This window comes from Chelonia mydas, chromosome 13, assembly GCF_015237465.2.
Source record: "Chelonia mydas isolate rCheMyd1 chromosome 13, rCheMyd1.pri.v2, whole genome shotgun sequence".
NCBI classification, from domain to species: domain Eukaryota; kingdom Metazoa; phylum Chordata; order Testudines; family Cheloniidae; genus Chelonia; species Chelonia mydas.
Window position 1 is genome coordinate 15,970,706 of NC_051253.2, and position 21,543 is coordinate 15,992,248.

General features: G+C 39.2%; 1 protein-coding gene across 4 annotated transcripts in view; it reads right to left on the reverse strand.

Annotated features, from left to right (window-relative positions):
* The window catches only part of PTPN1 (protein tyrosine phosphatase non-receptor type 1), a 60,492-nt gene that overhangs the window by 17,063 nt on the left and 21,886 nt on the right, over window positions 1–21,543 (reverse strand). For 3 of the 4 annotated variants that reach the window (XM_037915516.2, XM_037915515.2, XM_043527346.1), the window contains 2 exons: window positions 3,745–3,835; window positions 1,400–1,500 (listed from right to left, as the gene is read on the reverse strand). In XM_037915516.2, the coding sequence (XP_037771444.1) occupies window positions 1,400–1,500; window positions 3,745–3,835 (192 nt within the window). Of the gene's footprint in view, window positions 1–1,399; window positions 1,501–3,744; window positions 3,836–7,443; window positions 7,551–21,543 lie in introns of those variants that run through there. The other variant, XM_043527347.1, reaches the window with a different exon arrangement.

The window sequence follows — 21,543 nt, forward strand, 5'->3', positions numbered from 1 at the left end:
TATATTTAGACTCTTTCAACTTCAGCAAGGATTATGCAAGTAACATTCTATAGAATCGCAACATTCAACAATAATTTACCATACCAGCTGCTTCAACTAAACTGGGATTAATTTAGATTTAAAATTGATGGTGTTTTGAACAAACATGATGATTGCCTGTTCTGTTCATTCCTTTGGCCACTGTCAGAAGACCGGATACTGGCTAGATGGACCTTTGGTCTGATCCAGTATGGCCATTCTTATGATAGCCTCCCCCAAATGTAGCACTAATAAAGGATTTCACCACTATCAGGAAGTCCCTCTCTACACTGTTCTTTAGCTTGTAATTTTCCAGTTTCATCAGTGAAACATGCATTTAAAAAACAAATACAAAAGGATAGCCTGTATATGCAGGATGCAATTTCAAACATAAAATATTGCAAAACCAGAATATTAACTGGTACTACACTTAAGAATATAGGCATCTACAGTTAATATTCCTTGTAATATTGTTGTGTAAAGGAGCATGACCAATTAACCAAAGGGATGGCAAACTGGCAAATATAGCCTAAATGTCAAACCCTTGATGAAAGGGTTAAGGAAGAGAATGGTCAGAGCACCTGACTTTTCATTTCCCAATTAATCAGGCTGTCCCAAGTATTTGCATAAAAAACAGAAATTAGTTTGAGGTGTAACAACAGAGGTGGAGTCTTACGTTGCGAGGAATTTCTGAACTCAAATTAACTTTGCATTAATTTAGTTATGGTTTTAATTTGTGAGATTTTATATTTTGTGTATGTGTGCCTACTGTTGGATTTATTAGACACCTAGATATGTTACTGTATGGATTTTGGATTTGAGATACAAGTTTCATTTTCTGCCAAACTCCAGTTACCCTATTGTTTTAGATGTCCCTTAAGAGATCTGGATAATCAGGATTTACCACTAGATGGGTTTAAAGTCCAACAGACTTAAGTTTGACATCTAAAGGATGCAGTCTCTCAAGTGGCGAGACAGATGCACTATTATCTAACACAAGAGCCTCCATTTAATCCAAAGGCAGATCTGGAAACTGTACTGAGGCCATGTCTTGGAAAACAGGTCAGGCCAAATCCTGGTCCCATTAAAAGTCAATAGTGAAATTCCAATACACTTCAGTGGAGCCAAAATTTGGTTCGTGTTTAAAAAGGTGTTCCATCCACACTAGGAAAGTAGTGTGTAGTGTGGATAAAAAGTCACAGGCTAAAAATACAAGGAAGTCAGAATGAACTATTGGAGTCAGTGCTGATGTGCAGCTCAAGTGACAACACAATATTTGCGAAGTCATGTTTAACAAAAACTCTTGGAGCTGCTGGTTTGAGAGAGGGTATAAATTATTCTATCAACTATTCTGCAGTTGGGTTTTTTTTCCAGTAGTTACCTGGGTAAGGATGTAGCTCCTTTGGGCCTCTTCCATTTTTATCAAGCTGGCATTGATATAGTCATTGTCACCTCTGGTTAGCTTAATTCGACTGTGGTCAACTGTAGCACAGATAATCAGAAAACATAGGTTAATGCCTTCATGCATATGTTATGATCCACGACCAATTTCATCAAATGCTAGGACGAAAAATGTAACTTTCTAAAAGAACAAAAAAGCGAAATAGTAACAACAAAGAATTGTTTCTGAATGAAAAGTTCTTTGTACTTGCTGTACTGGGAACAGACAATAATTAGTACTATTTTATTGTGATAATGCAATTAGGGTCCAATTAAAAACAGTTGTGAAGTGTGGAGTATTTTGCACACGCAATGATCACAATTGTATGTGCAAACCGGATAATTATGCACACAGATTTATATATCAAGCTACTGCTTGTACATGCAATCAGCATGTACAAACTAATTATACAACTGTATGCATATTTTTGCAGGTCTTTGTGAAAATCAGTTCCTTAAAATCTGGATAATAGATAAATTTGAACAAAGTTGCCTGTATCAGCAGGATAACCATCAAATGGAAAACTTAACCTCTGCTTATAGGTCCTACATTCAACTGAAAATTTTCCTAATCTATCCACCCCACCTACTGAACAAAAAAATTACTTGACACTTATTTTACTGGACTTCTGTTAGTTCCAAAGCTTGCAGTATTTATGATTCCCCCAATGTATAAGAATTTCCACATTTTACAGGAAAACCAAACTTATTGAAAGGAATACCATCTAAAGGAAAACAAAATCAACAATTGTCAACAAGAAAAAAATAAGACTCCTGAAAGTGATCAGTAAGCAATGCTATGTGCAACATTATAGTCCCTACTGAATTTCTTGAAAGGCTGAACTGAATTTTAGTCTCTAAAGTGACTGTACAAGTTTTCCAGTATCTGGAAATATTTGTTTAGATGCAATATGTACAGGAATCCTGTGACTGCAGCATACACTGCAACTGTTCTTTATGTTTGTTCTAAGCAGAGCTAACTACTTATGCTAAACAACCTGTTCCACCTGGTATGTAGCTGTGACACTGAGTACATTTCCCAGACTGGAAGAAGAGCTCTGTGTAGCTCAAAAGCTCGTCTCTCTCAGCAACAGAAGCTGGTCCAATAAGATATTACCTCATCTACCTTGTCTCTCAAAACAGAGGACATAATAAATACACACTTGGGATGAGGGGAAAAGTCTCAAAAGTGCATCACGATTAGGGTTTCTGGTTTATTATAATTTAATTTTTCAGGGTTTATTTTTAACTTTGAGTTTTGTAAGGGTCCAAGTTGGAGCTTTTAAGGGCTTTCTATGAATAATCTCTTTGCTATGTTCCCTAGTGTATTTTAACATAGTGCTCTTTCAAACAGCAATATGCTAAAGTGTACAAGGGAACCTCTAACGAACACCAGCAGGAACAATTATCGTGCAAGAAATTCACAGAATCACAGAATATCAGGGTTGGAAGGGACCTCAGGAGATCTAGTCCAAACCCCTGCTCAAAGCAGGGCCAATCCCCACTTTTTTTAAGTGCGCTTTAGAACTCACATCCCTGTAATCCACATTACCAGTCTGTGCAAACAAGCTCCTGGATACAAGTAACCATTTCGGGTGTTTATCCAATAAACGCTATTGCATTTTTTGTATTAGGGTGTTTTGTCGGTGTTTATCAGTTAAGACTGAAAATCAGAAGCCCTAATCATGACCCACTTAGTGCAGGGAGAAGAGACTTAGAGGACTGAATATAAAGTTTCATCAACAGATATATTAGGAAAACAAGGAGACCAGAGTTTCTGAAGTGACTAAGTTAAAAGCTAGCTAGGCTGGTTTCTTTGCTTCCTTTTTTCCTCTCAAACCAACTTCCAATTAAATTGTTTTGGCAAAATTCCTCCTGTCTCTGTACAGCTACAAACATTCTATATTAACTGGCAGCATGCTATATATATTTATTTTTACATTAATGGAGAGGATAACTGTACATTTAATACTAATAACAGATTTGTGCTATCCTACCCATCCTCCTTCTCTGTCCCTGGGATATAACCATGAGACAACTACTTTCCCGCAAAGACTTCTGTCCATGAACATTGCAGCTACTGCACACCGCTACAGTGTAATCCCATGACATACCACACTATGGTGTATTGTGATAGATCTCATGTCATGAAGTATATTAATGACAAGATTTAAGTCATGGATGTATAGCCATCCATTCAAAATATACAACCAAGTGCCTTCTGAGACACAAATTCTTAGAGGTTAACAGTCTGTTACAAATAATTGTGAAAAAAAGGATACTTACAGGGGCTGACATCTCTGTACCTGTTTCGGTTTTTGTTTCTGGGATGTTTGGCCACTTTACATGGAAAGTCACTGGCTTCATGCCTGATATCCTAGAACAAAAGAATTAAGATGTTTGAACTTGCCAGCAGTTTGCAAGAAAAGCTTACAGTTCAGTGTGTCTGTGAGGGAGGGGATGTTGATTTTATTTTGTAGTCACCTGCAAGTGTCTGCTTATCATGGCATTTTAATTTACTTGAGGGTTTTGGACAGCAACTATTTAGAACAAATGTTTGCAGTTTTAGATTAAATACTGAGGTAAGATTATTTCTTGGAGTGCAAGACACTGACTCGTTGTTGGCTATGCTAATATGCGATCAGCTTTTCACAAAGGAAGTACTGCAACACATTGTGCTTTTAGATGAACATATTTTACCTGATGTAGAGAATTGTGCAGACATATGACATTACATAAATACTTCCACAAAGTTATTCATCGCACGCAGCTACACATTAAAGAGTTCACTAAGAAAGATGGTTAGAAATGGCTATCTGTAACAATCCGTAACTATCATTTAGTATTCTACACGTCACCATTTCATAAGTCTGTATTAACAGCCCAAAACTGCAGTCATGTCTAGTTAAGTTAATTTGGATCCTTATCTCGAGTCATCAGCAAGCTGTTCTGGAGCTGCAAATGACAAAAGGGGTTCTTTGCACTCAGTGCATACCCTACATAAAAGCAAGGATGCCATTTCCCAAGATAATACTGACAGAATCATCCAGCTCTTCCTCCAGCCTTTTTTCAGATGTGGCTAACAGCTCAAGCCTCTGAGAGAAACTCAGAAGAAATAAAGCAGCACAACTGCCCAACTTGAACATAAACCCTTATTTATAGAAATCAGGCAGACATACATATCATATGCTGCATAAGAGTACAACCTGTATGAACGTTGTTACCAGGACCATCAGAGAAGAGATCATGTCATTCATTGTAGATTATTATTATTGTTTTAAAACACACTGAGGCTGGAACAAAATCTGAATGAAAACTGCTGGAAATGCACTTGCTGCAGAGTTCAGATTTAGCTATTACAAGGCAATTTAAGGAGTCCCAAGCTAGACATCGTGCGTGCGTGTGTGTAAAATGTACAGTTTAGCATGGCTCAAAGGCCATCCAAAAATACTAAAGATATTAGGGCAAATTCATCCCTTTCCACTAGGGTTGAATTTGAGACACTCTGATTTATATGGTTAATCAAATTAAACTAAATTTTACAGTAAGAAATTTACATTTTTAGGATCATATCCTCAACTGGTTAAACTGGTGTAGCTCCCTGACATAGAGCAAACATCAATTTATGTCAGCTGAGGATAAGGCCCTTCGAATTTGGACCAAATCAGACTGGTACTCTTTGATTTTGCAGAGCGGTAACCTTAGGTATACAGAGAAGTGCTAAATCATAAGAATGTTTTTGTCCAAAGTGGCCTACCGACTGCAAGCATTCAATTCCTTCCCCTCCTTTCCTACTCCTCCCCGTAGATTTAGCAGCAATCTCTGAGTATGTTGTACAGACTATATTGTGTGATGAGTTATATTTTATAACTACTTGCCTCAAATTAGTACAGTGATCTGACACAGTTCCCTGCTGAATAGGGCTGGACATCAGCTGCTATCTTTTTATAACTTAACACATGGCTGCCTGTAATTCTGATGGAGAATGTAGGCTACCAGTATGATGAATATAGTCTCAACTTCAGCAGTACAACGTCCCAGGAACATGAAGCCCTGGCAACTTACACACATCACAGATTGGTGATTTTTTATTTTAGCTTTTGCTACCATGCACAAATTGAAGTATCAAGACCAAAAAGGGAACGGCAAAAAGGGTTTTCTAAATCTACTCCCCACAGAGCCTACATAGTCTTTTTAAGCGTAAAGACGACGACTTGAGGTCCATATGCAAAGAAATCAACATGTAATGTAAGCAAAAAAGTCTATATGGTTTTATTAATTCAATCCAATATATAAAGCGGAGGCACTAACCTGCCTTGTGCCACTGAAAGCCAGTAATGGCTCCTAAGTATCTAAACTGCTAACATCAGCTTTTTTTTTACATTTTACAGAAGAATTGCAATGATGCTTCTGTCACACAAAGGAACTTTAACTGACAGAAGATACTCTCCACCCTCCCCAAGAACTCGTTACCACAAATACCATTGAAGCCAAGCGTTCAGTAAGGTTGAAAAGCATTAGACATTGATATAGACTAAGAATATTCATAGATATAGGAAAAAATCCTATACAAACGACAAAGCTGCTGCTGCTCACTGGGGGTGGAAGTTTTTTTTGTCAGCAGGAGACTCTCTCCTGCCGACAAACAGCAGCTACACTGCGCGCCTTTTAGCAGCATGGCTGTAGCAGCACAGCTGTGTCTCTAAAAGGTGCATCATGTAGACAAAGGCTTAATAAAGGCAGTGATCTCTTTTCAATCCCCTAGGTAGGAAAATATGCTAAATTTGCATTGCCTTAAGAAACTGTATGAAAGCTAGGTCAAACAGATGAGTTTGCTATTTAGATCTGAAGGCAGGAAGTTAGTAGGTGCTCTTGTTTTGCCTGATTGGGTATGTCTATACCCCCGGCTGGCCCATGCCAGCTGACTCAGGTTCATGAAGCTCAGGCTTAAGGGCTGTTTAATTGCAGTGTAGATATTTGGGCTCAGACTGCAGCCCAACTGTCTACACTGTAATTAAACGGCCCTTAAGCCTGAGCCAGCAGGTGTGGGTCTAACTGCAGTGTAGACATACCTGTTGTGGTAAATCACTGTCACGGAGGGGGATACTTTCTCTCAGGTAGCTCAAGAAACCCCTGGAGAGCTTTCAAAGTCTGTCCTTACTTTGAACTGGATTCTACACTAAATGGGGAGCCAGTGCTGTGAATGGAGCACCGCAGTGAAGTGTCCATAGGGACCTCTGATGCTAATTGTTGTCCTGAAAAAAAACCCAATTAGTCCACGGGGCTTCATTCTAAATCTAGCAAACTGCATCAAATAGTCAATCTTGAAAGTCATGAATGCATGGATCTCAGGAGCCAGATATATTTCTGATGGTAGTGGGTGGTGGTTCTTTTTGTTTGTTTGTTTTTTGCAGTGGTAGCTCTTTGTGCAGCCAATCGTAATGAGAAGTCCCGCAGAACACGAAATGACTTAATCATAGCACAGATGCCCTCAGTGGAGGGGGTTATTAAAAGAAATGTCCTCTTCTGGCAAAATTATTACATAAAATTGTCCACTCTAGGGTTTCTTGCACCTTCCTCTGAAGCTTCTGGTATTGGCCACTGTCAGGGATCAGTTACCAGATTGGCAATTTCAAAATGTGTCAGTCCTATGGTAGTATAATCTACGTAGGAAGCCACAGTAAAAGAAAAAAAGTACGCTTTCAAAAATTCAAAACATGCAAGTGTCATGTCAGAGTGACTCAAAGTCAATGTCAGTATAACAAAGGAAAGGCTGGTAGACGAATACAGGGATTGATAAGGATAATTAACACTTTCTTGAATTACATTTATATGGTGCCTCTACAGTGACACTATCATTTTAAAAGGGAAGCATAACACAATTTAAAATGTCATGCATTATAAAACTTGAAGACTAGAACTGAAAGTCAGTTTTCCGAAGTTAAATCTTCTGGTTCTGAGTATGACTCATTTGATAGCATTCACCTCATGGGTTTAAGTCCTGTACCCACCACAGATATTTCAGGGCAGTAACTTGTAGCTTTGGAAGAGGAAGTCTGTTGAAATGCTGTACTTCAGATGAGACAAATCAATGTTTTTCTGCCCATTTCTGATCTAGATCTATCATAATGATACAGGTAAAAGTTAAAGATCTTTCTATGCTTTTTCAAGAGGGGAGAGCAGCTCTCAGCTATGTTAGGGGCCAAATGGGCCTCAGGACTCGGTAAGTGGAAAAGTCATTTAGAGTCAACTTTCCCCTTCCTCAAGCTGAGCACATTTTGGTCAGATCAGGGTTTCTGGCCCCTAGTACCATTAGCAGCTTTACAAAATACCATAAAGCTATGTAGCCCCAAACATTGAATTAAGTCACTATGTATAACCAAGTTCAGCTTTTTCCATTTTAGTTTTAGGCTAGCTGCTACACTAACTTTATAGTGCCCTTCATCAGAATATATCAAGAGTGCTTTACATGCATCCTTATTTTATAGGCAGGAAACCAAGCCACAGAAAAATTAAGTTCCACATTCACATAGGTATTTAGGGTCTTAACTTCCACTGATTTCAAGTTAGGAGCCTACATACCTTTGTGGATCTGTCAGCAATCATTCAGGTACATTGTATTCATAATCATATGGTGGACATCACCTCCTTGCAAGCATTTGTGTGTCAGTAGTCACAACTCATATTACCATGGCGGGGGGGGAGGGAGGGCTTTGTCCAAAGCCCACTGACTTCAATGGTTTGCATCTGACCTTAAGTCTGTAGATAGCATGATCAATGGGTAAAATGAAAAATATATTTACCCATAAACTCTTTGGGAAAATAATTTCCATGCAGCATAGGATAAGAGGTCTTCTGTTATATTGTCACTCACTGCCTGTCTATCTCTGGGAAACAGCAGTTGCCAAGACCCTATGAGCACAGCTACAGTGAGCCATAGTAGTCTGGTGTACACTGAGATAATCACATATTTAACATTTAAAGCTTCCTTAATGCTTTTAGTAATCAGCACAACACTAATCTCAAAATGAACGAATTTTACTTAAAATAATCAATTTCCTAATCTCCATTTACTGATACAGGTGCCACAAAGAATGGCAGCACAATAAAATAAGTCACAATTAGAAGTTAAGGGAAAGCTGCTGCTCTTTGGAATGCTCCTTTGCTAGGTGACGTCATACAGTACATAGCTTTTCCCTCCTGAGATCACAAGAGAAACAAGTGTTGAGGGGTCCTGTAGAAACAAACAGCTGGATTAATTTAGGGGAAAATCCTTTTTAGGCTCAAAGCGAAAACGCAGGATGTTGCAGAACTGAGCGCCAGTGACCCTAGTCCTTCTCTAAAGGTAACACTTGTGAGCCAGAATATGAAGTGAATTATTGTGATAAAGCATTCAGGAACACACTGGATGAAACTGACATTCAGCTGGTTGGGGCAACAAGAGTGGCTTTCCCTTCCTATGCAGACACCTGCCTGATAAACGTGTTAACCAGACTTCAGTAGCCCTGATATAAAATTCTTTAGGAATATAGCTTTGGACCACATATGCCAAGCGGTTCATTCATTCATAGATATTAAGGCCAGAAGGAACCATTATGATCACCTAATCTGACCTGTATAAACACAGCTTATAAAATTCCACCCAGATTCATGAAATAAAGTGACAAGCTGTAGAAGTTGTACAACTGAATAAAATGTTCACATCACTTTCTACAACACTGGTTATAGAGATTTGCTTGTTCATACATCTGGGAACTAGGTAAGCCAGTGGGCGTGTACGTACATTTCTCAAGAGTTCCGTGTAAGGCTGGCTGAGCAAGTGATTGCTCCATGAGGTTAAGAAATTGTAATCACAGACCTACAACATGGTTTTCCTAGAAAGCCCCTCGCTGATTCAGTACTATGTGGGCAATTTGAAACAGGCTGCAGTGATGCAGTATAAGCAGGACTTCCATGTCTACAGTCAGTTGGCTGTGGTTGCTGAAATGCACAGCCACCAGAATGCATGAGCTAGGCTGCCATTAAATTATGTCAGCATGAAAGAAAGGGCTTTAAAGAAACCTATACCCATTCTGATTACCCTAGCAATCAGACATCCCTAAGCTAGGGCTTTGTTGTGCTCCATGAACAAGGTGCAACTGGTCTAAAAAAAAAAAAAAATTGTAGACCCACACTATAGAGGATCATAATTTACAAAACCTGTATTGCCTGCTGTAATGGGGTGACTACCCCACATATGTGGTGAAAGGGTTCATGTGGGCCTGGCCTAACTAATGATGGAACCCATCTGGGAAGGGGCTGGGTGGTGCTATAAACAAAGGACACATGAAGCAGAAAGGGGCTGCAAGGAGAAACTTTTATGTTACACTCCTGATAGTAGGGAATGGAGAGATCTGTAAGGAACAAGAAGCTCTTACACAGAGTGAGGAGAAAAGCCCAGAGACAGGCTTCATTGAACAAAGTCCAGGGGGGGTTGCAGCAAGAGGGTATAGTGTAGAGGATGAACCTGAGTTCCCCTACCTGCCACTGCTAAGGTGATGGGAAGCCCTTAAGATATGGGCTGCTAGAAACTTTGAGAGAAGGTTCCAAAACCCAAGGACGACAGATTAGATGGAAGGACCAGGGTTATTTATTTATGCTAGATTTTGTCAGCCTGAATGAGGTGTGACTAAAGCATGAGTCATGAGAAGAGGTGGACCACTGAGGGACCAGCATGACTGTTGGCAAGGGGTGCTAGACAGGAGAGCTACTACACCACACCCATGCTTTAAGGATGCATTCTAGCAGTGAGTTCACTCTTCTACACCACCAAGGATTGTGTAAATTAGGTAACTAGTTCATCTGAAGACATTCTGAATTCTGATCATTTGGGTGTGCACTCAGCAACACAAATTTAAACATTTGGGCCAAGATTTAGAAATTGCAATTTGGGAACCTCTAGGTAGTAAGGGCAAAAAGGGGGAAAACAGGACTAACTAGTTTCTACTGAAAGACACTAGCTGTATAGGAGCCCAATATATGATTGGAAGTAAAAAAAAACAACCCTAAACGCACAACTTTAAAATGAGGGTAGAATTAAAGTTATATGAGCTACCCTAAATCTGGCATTTCCTAACCTTCAAGTGTTTGACTTTGCCACCTAAACAAGATTTTATTTAATCTTAAAGAGAAAGTTAAGGAGAGACTTGATCACAATCCAAATATCTACACAGGGAACAGATATTTCATAATGGGCTCTTCAATCTAGTGGAAGAAAGTCTAACAAGACCCAATGCCTACAAGTGGAAAATAGACAAATTCAGACTGGAAATAAGGAACAATTTTTAACAGTCAGGGTAATTAACCATTGGAACAATTTACCAAAGATTTTGGCAGATTCTCCATTATCGGCAATTTGAAAATCAAAAGGGGAGGTTTTTCTAAAAGACTTACTCTAGTTCGAATAGGAATTATTTTGGGGAAGTTCTGTAGCCTGTATTACACAGGCAGTCAGACCAGATAATCACAGTGGTCCCTTCTGGCTTTGGAAACTATGAACACTTAAATGTTTCTTGTAAATATATTAAGAGAGATAGCTCAGTGGTTTGAGCATTGGCCTGCTAAACCCAGGGTTGTGAGTTCAATCCTTGTAGGGGGCTATTTAGGGATCTGGGGCAAAAACTGGGGATTGGTCCTGCTTTGAGCAGGGGGTTAAACTAGATGACCTCCTGAGGTCCCTTCCAACCCTGATATTCTATGATCTGAAAAGAAAAAAAGTTGGAGAATTGAAGTCAGTGGAGCTATGTGGACTTTACACCAGCTGAGGATCTGACAATTTGTCAGTCCCTACATATTACCACCTTTCATATTTCTGACTTTTCAACCTTTTTTTTTAATCAATTATGGTTTTGATCACTTGTAGTGAAGGCTCTTTTTTTTTTTAAAAAAGACAATGTCAATGAAGGTCTAATAGACTAAAAGTTATATGGATGTCTTCAAAATTTAAATAAATTAGAAGGTTAAAACATGAAAAATAAGACTAAGAACATAAGAAGTTCACAATAGGTGGCAGGAATACATTGTTCAGCTAGTTCAAAAGGCTCATAATGTGACAGCTGAACAGGAAACAAAACTAAAACAGGAGCATCTTTTTTTTTTTTTTTTAAATAAATCTTGCTTCTCCCCTCTTCCTTACTTGCACAACTCTGTTTCCTATTCAGCAACTCTCTTCACTGCTCCTGAAGTGAGCATGAGGGAAAAATATTGGAGGTGGAGACTGAAAAACAAAATGGCTCTTTGACAAGTATTTTTGCAGAGGAAAAGCTTTTACTATTTACAATATCAAGCAAGAATCAGTACCAGGAAACAAACCACAGTCTTACTACAGCGTCAAGATATAAGTCAGTTAATTCACCACCTATGCAGTTTAGAGAAGGGAAATGAATCGTGAAGATCAGATACAGATCTTAAGTTCCCCAAAGACTGGAGGTTTTCAGATCCAGAATTTTGGCTCAGGCTCATCTCTAGTATATTGGGTACATCTGAAAATCCAGATGTCTATTTAGCTCCTGAGGTAGTTTCTGCATTAGTCTGTACAGCAAATTCAGATCCAGATTTAGAAAAAATTTAGTTTTTACAATTTTTGCACAGTGATGTTTGGATTCCATTAACAATCGTTTTTATATGAACTAAAAATTTTGTTCTCCCTGACCCGCAGGACATTTCAACCTTTTATAGGATGACATTTCAAGAAAGTTGCTACATAACATTTTAACTCCTGGACTGACAAGTGACAGTGTCAACTTCTTACTGACAGCCTTCGTTGTTACTTATACAAGGACATGACCAAAACCGAATGTTCTCGGATAACATATGTAGCCTTTCTGCAAATCTAAATATTTCTGTGAAAAGTGCTTGAGAGAAAAAAAATAAAAAAGCACCCGACAAGAGGCTTCTCCCAGATCCTTTAAGACAAAGGAACCAGATGGTTCTGGCTGCACACTCAGAGTACAATCATCAAGATGGTAATCTTTCCAGAGCTAGGACTCTCATTGTGCATAAGCTATAACGGAACAGTAGATGGCCCTGGAATGAATACAGAGATGCAATTCAGTGGAGAGGTTCTGATGACATAACTGATGGAAGAGGAACTGTGGAGTGACTTCATCTTTTGTGTTCACCCAAGGTCATTATTATCTTATTACATATACACACACACAATTACTTTACACTGAAGCACGTTTTATACACGTGAAATTAACCTTAAAGGAAAAGTAGGAATTAGAGTGCCAGACTTCACTGTACCTTTAATATTTTATAGGTTTAAAATGGTGTAGCACTGGGGTTCTCAACCTTTTTCTTTCTGAGCCCGCCCCCGCCCCCCAACATCCTATAAAAGTTCCACAGCCCCATTGTGCCACAACAACTATTTTTCTCCATATAAAAGCCAGGGCCTGCATCAGGGGGTGGCAAGTAGGGCAGCTGCCCAGTGCCCCACACCACAAGGGGCACCACAATGCTAAGTTGCTCAGACTTCACCTTCAGCCCAGAATGGTGGAGCTCGAGGCCCCGTGTTGCAGTCCCGTGTGGTGGGGCTTCATCTTTCTGCCCTGGGTCCTAGCGCATCTAATGCCAGCCATGCTTGGGGGACCCCATGAATTCTACTCAGAGCCCCACAGGGGAAGGCCCTGGACTGACAACCCCGGTTGAGAACTGCTGGTATAGAACATATCTATGTATATAAAAAACTGGGGCTAATAGTTTGGGACAAGCCAGACTTTAAATTCTCAGATTTCCCAAAACCCTTCCCCCACCCCACCCCACCCCCCGTCCATGCTATAAAAACCTCCAGCTCACGGCTCTGGCCTCCAGGTTTCAGGCCCACCAGGGGAGGAGTGGGGAAAAGAAGAGGAGCCACCAGGGCTCAGAAATATTTACCAGAGCTCTGCTCTGGCCACATTTAAGCCCTGGGACAAACAGATTTTAGTTTTTAAATCAAATAGTTAATTATCCTTTCCAAAAATCAAATCGATTAGCTAAGAAATATGAGAGCAAGTGACCATTTAAAAAATGTGACAAAGCAGGACTGCTCCCCCTCACTGGCTCTGCAGGAACTCAATATTTGTGAAAATTGAGCGGATGATATTTTTGATATCAGAAACCTAGAAAAAGTATGTGCATTTTTTAAAGTTAGCAGGGTGGTGGTATTTTATTTGCATTTTGAAACAAATGTTCTGCACAATTGCATCCAATACTAAAGAGAATGAGCCTGGTGTTGAGTAAAGCACACTGGAATCTTAATTCTCACTCTGCAAAAATTGACACAACTAACACACTCATACTCCGTTTCTCAGCAAAGATGAAGAGTGGCACAGTGAGGTTCGAAATATACTTACCAGAACACTATCAACCTAGCAAAACTAAACTAAATGGTTCACTTGTTTTGTCAAAGATACGTCTTGGGATGTAGTATTTTGTTCGCTAATTCAAAAAATCTAATACACAATAGAGGTCTAGTGATTTTTCTATTATACATTTTCAAAACTTGGACTTCAAATACTTTAAGTTCTCCTACATAGGTCTAAACTTTCTAGAACTGAACTGCAGCCTTACAGTATTGATTGACAGACATCTGAATTTTGATTATTAGAAGTATATTGTATTTAAAAATCCTGAAAAATTTCATCCTTGCATTATAAAGCTATATAGTGAACTACATAGAATATGGTCTCTTTAAAGGTTAGAGATATGATAATCTTGTTCAAATAGTTTCAAGCATTGTTCTCGAGCAAGGGCAGGAGATTGCAAAGTTGAAAAAATGCTTGATTTGGTCGTGTGCATAGGCTTTGCCACTAATCTGTTCACATTAAACAATGTTGGCAAGAATCGCCAACTATTTAAAAATTCTCTTTAAATCTAAAAATCTCACTTACCAACATCTTCCTTTTATACACAAAAAAATAATAAAAAGAAGAACTCTCTAACTGTATATTCAAATGCACCAGATTTTGCAGCAGCCAGGGACCAGTTTTTAGCAACAGAAATAACAGAATAAACATAGCACCAACACACTGAATTATGGGCTTAATCCAAAATCCACTGAAGTTAATGGAAAGAGATCCTTTGAGGAAAAACAAACTATTGATAACCCAATGCCAACAAACTAGGTTACAGGTATATTGTCATAAGAAATGGGAACTGCAGCTGTCAAACTTTATATAATGCGACCGGTTTCAAAAGCAACTGAATTACAGAAAAGAAGTTAGTATACTCTTTAATAGACAAGTTCTTTCTGAAATCTATGGAAGGTGCCACAAATTGTCACATCTGCTGCCTTGTTCTGAATTAAAGAAGGGATCTAATTTTTTCAATATGTTGGGGTTATCTGTTCTACTCTGAAACAGCACTAAAAAAAGTAGATAACCTTTTAAAAACCTAGAAACTAGGAGCTTTTTTACCTGCCTTAAGATTTCATATGAACTGACACTGCTTTTATCAAATCTATTCTCTTGTGCATACTCAACCAACCATTTACTTCTTTCAGAAGAGAGGGTTATCGGTATTGCCTGTAACTTAAACAGAAAATAAGTTCACAAGAATGAAAAAATTCACTTCATGTATTTGTGGTCAATATAGCCATTGTTTCAGTTCCTATGTTCTTTACAGCTTAAGAACAAAAGGTTTTCCTATAATAAGGCACATGAGTAGCCTCAAAACTGATCTTTCATCAAACTGAAGTAAACCTGAAACTATAACAGCGTAAGCAAACTACTTTCAATTTTTGGTGCAAAGAATATTTCAAGGTATTTCAAGTGTTTAGACTGAGTTTGATTCATTAAAACAAGGACCACCACACAATAAGCACTGAGCTGTTTTGAAATTCTATTCTATCTGGGTTCTTACACTGAACTCAGTCGCTGAGTGCCTTCCAGAACTGCATTAAGCAACATGACTAAAATCTCTGCTATTTATCTCATGCTCTCCCTGGGGGAGAAGTTTGTGGACTGTTTTGTTTTGCAATATTGTAAAAATTTTCTTTTGCTTACATGTTGCCACATGTTTGTTAGAGAAGGCAAGGCCAAAGAAATTCAGCTTGTACTCAGAGTGGAAGGTGGTGAGCTTTGATGGTCCCCAAAAATCTGGCCATTTATTTTGGTACCTAAGAGGATGCTGACCTATTCTGAAAATCTGGACTGGATTGTGGGTGCTGAGTCCTTTTGAAAATTCTGGCCTAGATAAACAAAACAAAAAAAGCATGGAGTATGCTCATTCCATGTGAACATGAACTAGCTGTACTTTAAGTTCACATTACAGGAATTACTCTGTACCGTTTCTGTTTGGATTCTAATCTCATACTTTTACAAGACTTGATCACAAAGAAATTTAAGAAACCCCCTGAAGGCACTGTGCGAAGATGAAAAATAAAGAAATCACTTATGTTCTGTTGAAGTCACAAGTTTCACCTTGGGCATAAATCAATATGCAGAAAATGAATCAGCCTAGTCTGATTTCTTGTAATTGATTTCAGTATATTGAAACCACTACATACAAGGCTTTGAACCACAAAAGGGTTCCTGTAAATGAACACAAGCACAGTAATTAAATCCTGTTTCATGAGCATCTTCCCCTTTCACATGCAATTTACCTAAGTTTTAGGTGTACACAGTACTTTAAAGATACAAAAACAGTAAAGATCTAACACAAGCATTAGGTTGCATGCAAGATAAAAGGTATGTGTAACGCTGTTTAAAAAAAATAAAAACATAAAAAAAAGAGCACACTGCAGTGAGTTTTAGAGCCTGGGGTCAACTGACTCAGGATCCCAGTACAGGGCTAAAAATAGCAGCGTAGACATGACTATTTGGGCTCTGAAACCCGGCGCGGGGAGGTGGGTCTCAGAGCCTGAGCTCCAGTCCAAATGGGAATGTCTACACTGCTATTTTTAGCTTGACAGCACAAGACCAAACCAGTTGACCCGTGCTCTGAGACTGGCTTCCACAGGTTTTTCTTTTTTTAGGAGGGGGTTTGCAGGTGGGGTAAGGAGCAGTGTAGACAAACTTACAGTTGAATGTGTTATTTGTAAAGCTGGTTTTGAGACTTTTCGATGTTATCTCATAAAGGAGTGTAGAACTGCGACATTAGCATACAAACTCTATTCTCGGGTTGCAGCACTTGGGATATTTTATTTCATTAAGGGAATAATTAGCACATCCCCAGTTTCCTGTAAAGGCTCCTTACTATTGGCATGCAGCATTTAAAACAGTCACCAGCTCCTGCTCACATAGTAATACCTTGGAGACCTGCTGCAAGTTTCCTTCACCTTACTCCTTCCTGTGAACCAGTGACTCAGACTTCAGTGGTTCAGGAGCCAAATTAGCCTGATGAAACCTCCAGGAATACGTACAACCAGAATTGGCAACTCTCTCTCTATTTTATTCTCATAGCGAAATGACGGACCAAGCATCCTGATTGGTTGTTAATTAAATCACACACAGTGTTTTGATATTATGAGCTGCAAAGAGACACATTAAAAAGCCACTTGTGGGTCGCAAGCCTCAGTCTAAGGCCTGGTCTACACTGGGGGCGGGGGGGGGGGATTGATCTAAGATACGCAACTTCAGCTATGAGAATAGCGTAGTTGAAGTCGACGCATCTTAGATCGACTTAGAATCACTTACTTCACGTCCTCGCGGCGCGGGATTGACGGCTGCCGCTCCCCCATCAACTCAGCTTCCGCCTCTCGCCCTGGTGGAGTTCCGGAGTCGACAGCAGAGAGATCGATTTATCGCGTCTACACTAGACGTGATAAATCGATCCCCGACAGATCGATCACTACCCACTGATCCAGCGGGTAGTGTAGACATGGCCTGAGCGTCATTGCTTTAAATCCTTTGCTCTGCACTGGTTTGCCAAGGTTTCCATCCTGGCAAATTGGCTCCTCCACCTTGAAAAATCCTGCAGATGGCGGCCAAGCTAGTTGCCCTTTATTGTTTTTGAATCACATCTTCCCAAATGACACAGCAATTGCCTTAAATTGCAATTGCAGCCCTGTGATTACCTGCATATTACGAAGTTAAACCATGGAAACCCAGGTTTTTGCATTATTGTTTTGGAATTTAAAATAGCCCTGGCATATCTATGACAGTAAGACAAATGTGTCTTGTTCCCTCTGTTGATATTTTGGCTCCAAACAGATTCCTGGGAGCTGGCTTCCACACCATCTCAGCACTCAGCCTCTTCAGCTGAGGAACCTCTCTGAAGTAACATTGTGGATTTTTTCATCTGTAAGTAAAGCAGGAATACTGAAGACTCTTGACTCTCCGTTTTTGATCTAAACACTTCCAGAAACTTCCCAGCTTAACAACATGCCTTTATGTGGGTATGCAGCCACTCTCTCAATTTTAAAGTCTGTGATGCATGAATATTTACGTTGACTGACTTGCCAATATTTGAAAGAGTAACAATAACTCCAGCTCTCAAACAATTACAAATGCTGATATCCTCAAATTAAGTGATAAAATGAAACCTAGTAAGAGGCTTCAAGGCAGCCAGATCCAGAGAATTAGCTTTGTGGCCTCATCTTTTGCCCTCAAATACACTGAGTTTAAGAGTGCACTGTGTTGCACTTAATGAAACAGACTGAGTCCTTGTATTTTACGGTTTCTCAAGCCTTAGTATAAAGATTGCATTTCACACTAGAATATCTGCTTGAAGTTCGGAAAATGGCAAACGAAACTGATCTGTGGTATGTGTGTCCTTTCACCTTTTCCTGGAAAGTATGCTTGTCTTTTAATCAAGTAGCACAGCAGTTTAACTACATAAGAGCCAAAGATTGCAACCATTTGCTCAAGACAAATGTTTCAAGAAAATTTCTAAAACGTGTTTTAAGTCATTTAAAAAACAACCCAAAAAACCTACCCCCAGCAACTTCAGCATACACTTCAAAGGAAACATTTCCAGCCCTGACTTCCAGACATCCTTTTCGTTTTCAGTTCTTTATGTCCATATTACTTATCAGTTAGTTTGCCAATCTGATTCAATTTACTTTGCACCTAATAGTACTTCCTGGAATCAACAGTTTATAACTATTGCAATGAGTAACAGAAGTTATACTACTTCACTCCACAGAAAGGCAGTCAAAGCCCTGCATGCTGAAACCTTTCCATAACGGACTGAATTGTGTTTCTGTTTTTAATACGCTTCATTGTAGTTTGCATGCCAAGAGGACACAGGCAGTACATGTGTGTGCACATGAGCTTGTACTTTTATTCAGGCCTTTATAGAGTTTTATTGTAAATAAATGTAAGCATATAACTCACATCCCAAAAATTAAATGGTCTAGTAAGTTTTAAGAGGTAAAAAAACATTAAGCATCTCTGTGCTGGACTTATAAATAAATACATTACACTTGAAGTATAAACACACTGCTATATTATATAGCTGTTCCTCGGACACCTGAATGTCAACGTTTGGAATACGCTGTTACTAGGATCAAATCTGATTAGAACGTTGACGGTTCAGCAATCTGAGTTCCTCGCTATGAAACTGGAAAGGGGGTGGGGAGGTAGGGTGCCTTTCTGACAAGTCAAAATAACTCTTATGAAGCAACAGTGACCTTTCTAATTAATTTTGCCAATTCACAAAAGGCTTTACCATGGTATCATGAGGCTCCTGAAGGCATTAGTTCACCAAATCACCTGTGACTACAGCCAATTGATGCTCCTGAGTTCTTGTTGGCACCATTTGTGCTCTTCAGTTAGATAGACTTTCATCTGTTATTGTCATTAATTCTGTGATTGAGTTTGTGACATGAGAGAGAGATCTCGATCACCATTACTTTAGAGATCTAGCTACTATGGGAATGCTCCCTTTGGTTGACAGCCGCGCAAGAATAATTTTACCATTCTTTGGTCAGTAGAAGGAGAGACATTTCTTGGAGTTCTTTTTGGCTCTTGTAGGATGCGTCTTCCTAGGTCTCTTGGGAAAAATAAGAGCTTTAGATTTTATTTTCTCTCTTCCCCTGACCATTAAGGTTATAGAACAGCACTGTCCTTTGCAGTGGCTGTCAGAGTAGAAAATGAAAAGGATGTCTGGAAGTCAGGGCTGGAAATGTTTCCCTTGAAGTGCCTGGGGGATAGGGTGGGGAGGGGTCAGGGAGAGCCTAAGAATTGCACTTCTTTAAGATTTTAGGTGCCCCTATATCAGAATCCAAACAAGCAGAAACAAAAGGATTACTACTTGTGGGAATCAGAACTGCTTTGTCCTTTGAACATCTTGTTTTCTGGGGCTGGCCTAGAAGTCTATTCCTACCATTATGGAGGGGTGCGGTCTAGTATGTTGAGCACATGATTAATCTGTAACTACTGACCTCTGTACCCGATGCCAATTCCCTTTTTGGAAGTTGGTTAAATCGCATCTGCCATTCTATAAGAGAGATAATACGTACTTTGTGGCCTATTATGAGGATTGGAGTGAAGTTTAAAGTAAAACTTCAACTAGATCAGTGGTTGTCAACCTATTTACCATTGTGGGCCACGTATGCAGCTCTTTATATGCTACTTGGGCCGCATCCACACAATATATATACACACTACCTGTATGGCTCTGAGGATGTCACATGGACCGCAGCTGTGTGCTGACTGGACTGCAAGCAGCCTGGAGGTTGAGAACCACTTAACTAGATATTCAAAAGTTGCAGCTACGCATGAGTTCTGGAAAGTAAGGAAGTTTTAGGATATTCTCTCCCACGTGTTAACTAAAGCATGTTAAAACTATACTTAATTTGTAAAAATTCAAAAGACCTAATATAGCTGAACATGTGTGAGAGCACACTCACTTAATGATTTATAGTATAGTATGGTTTTATTAGTCTTATTGTGTGTAAAATATTAAAAGCCGAATATGCCATCAGCTAGCCAGGACTAGTAAAAATATGTTGTGAATTTATTTTTAACGCTAACTTGTTTCTGACTTGACAGTATCAGAAAACAAACTCTTTACACAAAGGCTAAATCTCAAATTAAATGCCAAAAGCTTTTCCAAGTTCTTAAACTAGTACAGTTATTTTATAACATTGCACTTTAAAACAGCAGAAAAGATATTCAAATACCAGGACAGGTGATATTTTACTTTGTTTTAAAATTTGTGCGATCACAGCAGATTTAATACTATTCAGCTTAGAAGGTAACACTACAGAAAAGCATTTTAAAAATAATGTAAATCATTAGCAAGATTTCAAAGGAAGCCTTTGCACAAGAGGTGTAGGAGTTAAGGTTATCACATGTTTCAGTTCACTCCTCTTCACACACTATTTTAAAACTTAGCAACAAGTCAACACTCCAAATGCTAGCAGCCTCCCATCAGGGGCTTTACTAAGCAAGATTAAGTTTAGTGCATTTATAACACAAATTAAAAAAAACCTCTCAAAACAACATTCAGCATAAGGAAAAGAAGGGGGATGCTATAAATACAATGTTTAAACAACCTGTTGAAGCAATATAAGTTTATAATGGCACTCACACTATGGTAATGAGTACAATATAGTGTCTACTCTAGATAGATGTCTTTCCAACGTTTGTGTATACCACCAGATGTGTATAAGGCATTGACGGAGCAAAGGTATGGTCCCTGCTCCAGCGAGCTTGGAGTCTAAATTGACCAAACATGAGATTCTTCTCTGATCATTTGCCACTGTTGCTGAACAGATGCAAAATTGTCAAGTGAGGAAACACACTTTCGCGGTTTGGACTTTGCTTTTTCTTTATTATTCTCTGCAAAACTGACTGCTGAATCCATGTACTTTTTTTGCTACTGCTGGCACTATATGCCATTTATGAAATGAAGTATTTTAAATGCTGACATGGAAACTGAGTAAAAACTCAAGAACGGGTCAGATCAAAGGTCCATGAAGCACAGTATCCGGTCTTCTGACAGTGGCCAATGCCAGGTGCTTCAGATGGAATGAACAGAGCAGGTAATCATCAAGTGATGCATCCCCTGCTGCACATTCCCAGCTTCTGGCAAACAGAAGCTAAGGACACCATCGCTGCCCATCCTGGCCACTAGTCATTGATGGACCTGTCCTCCATGAATTTATCTAGTTCTTTT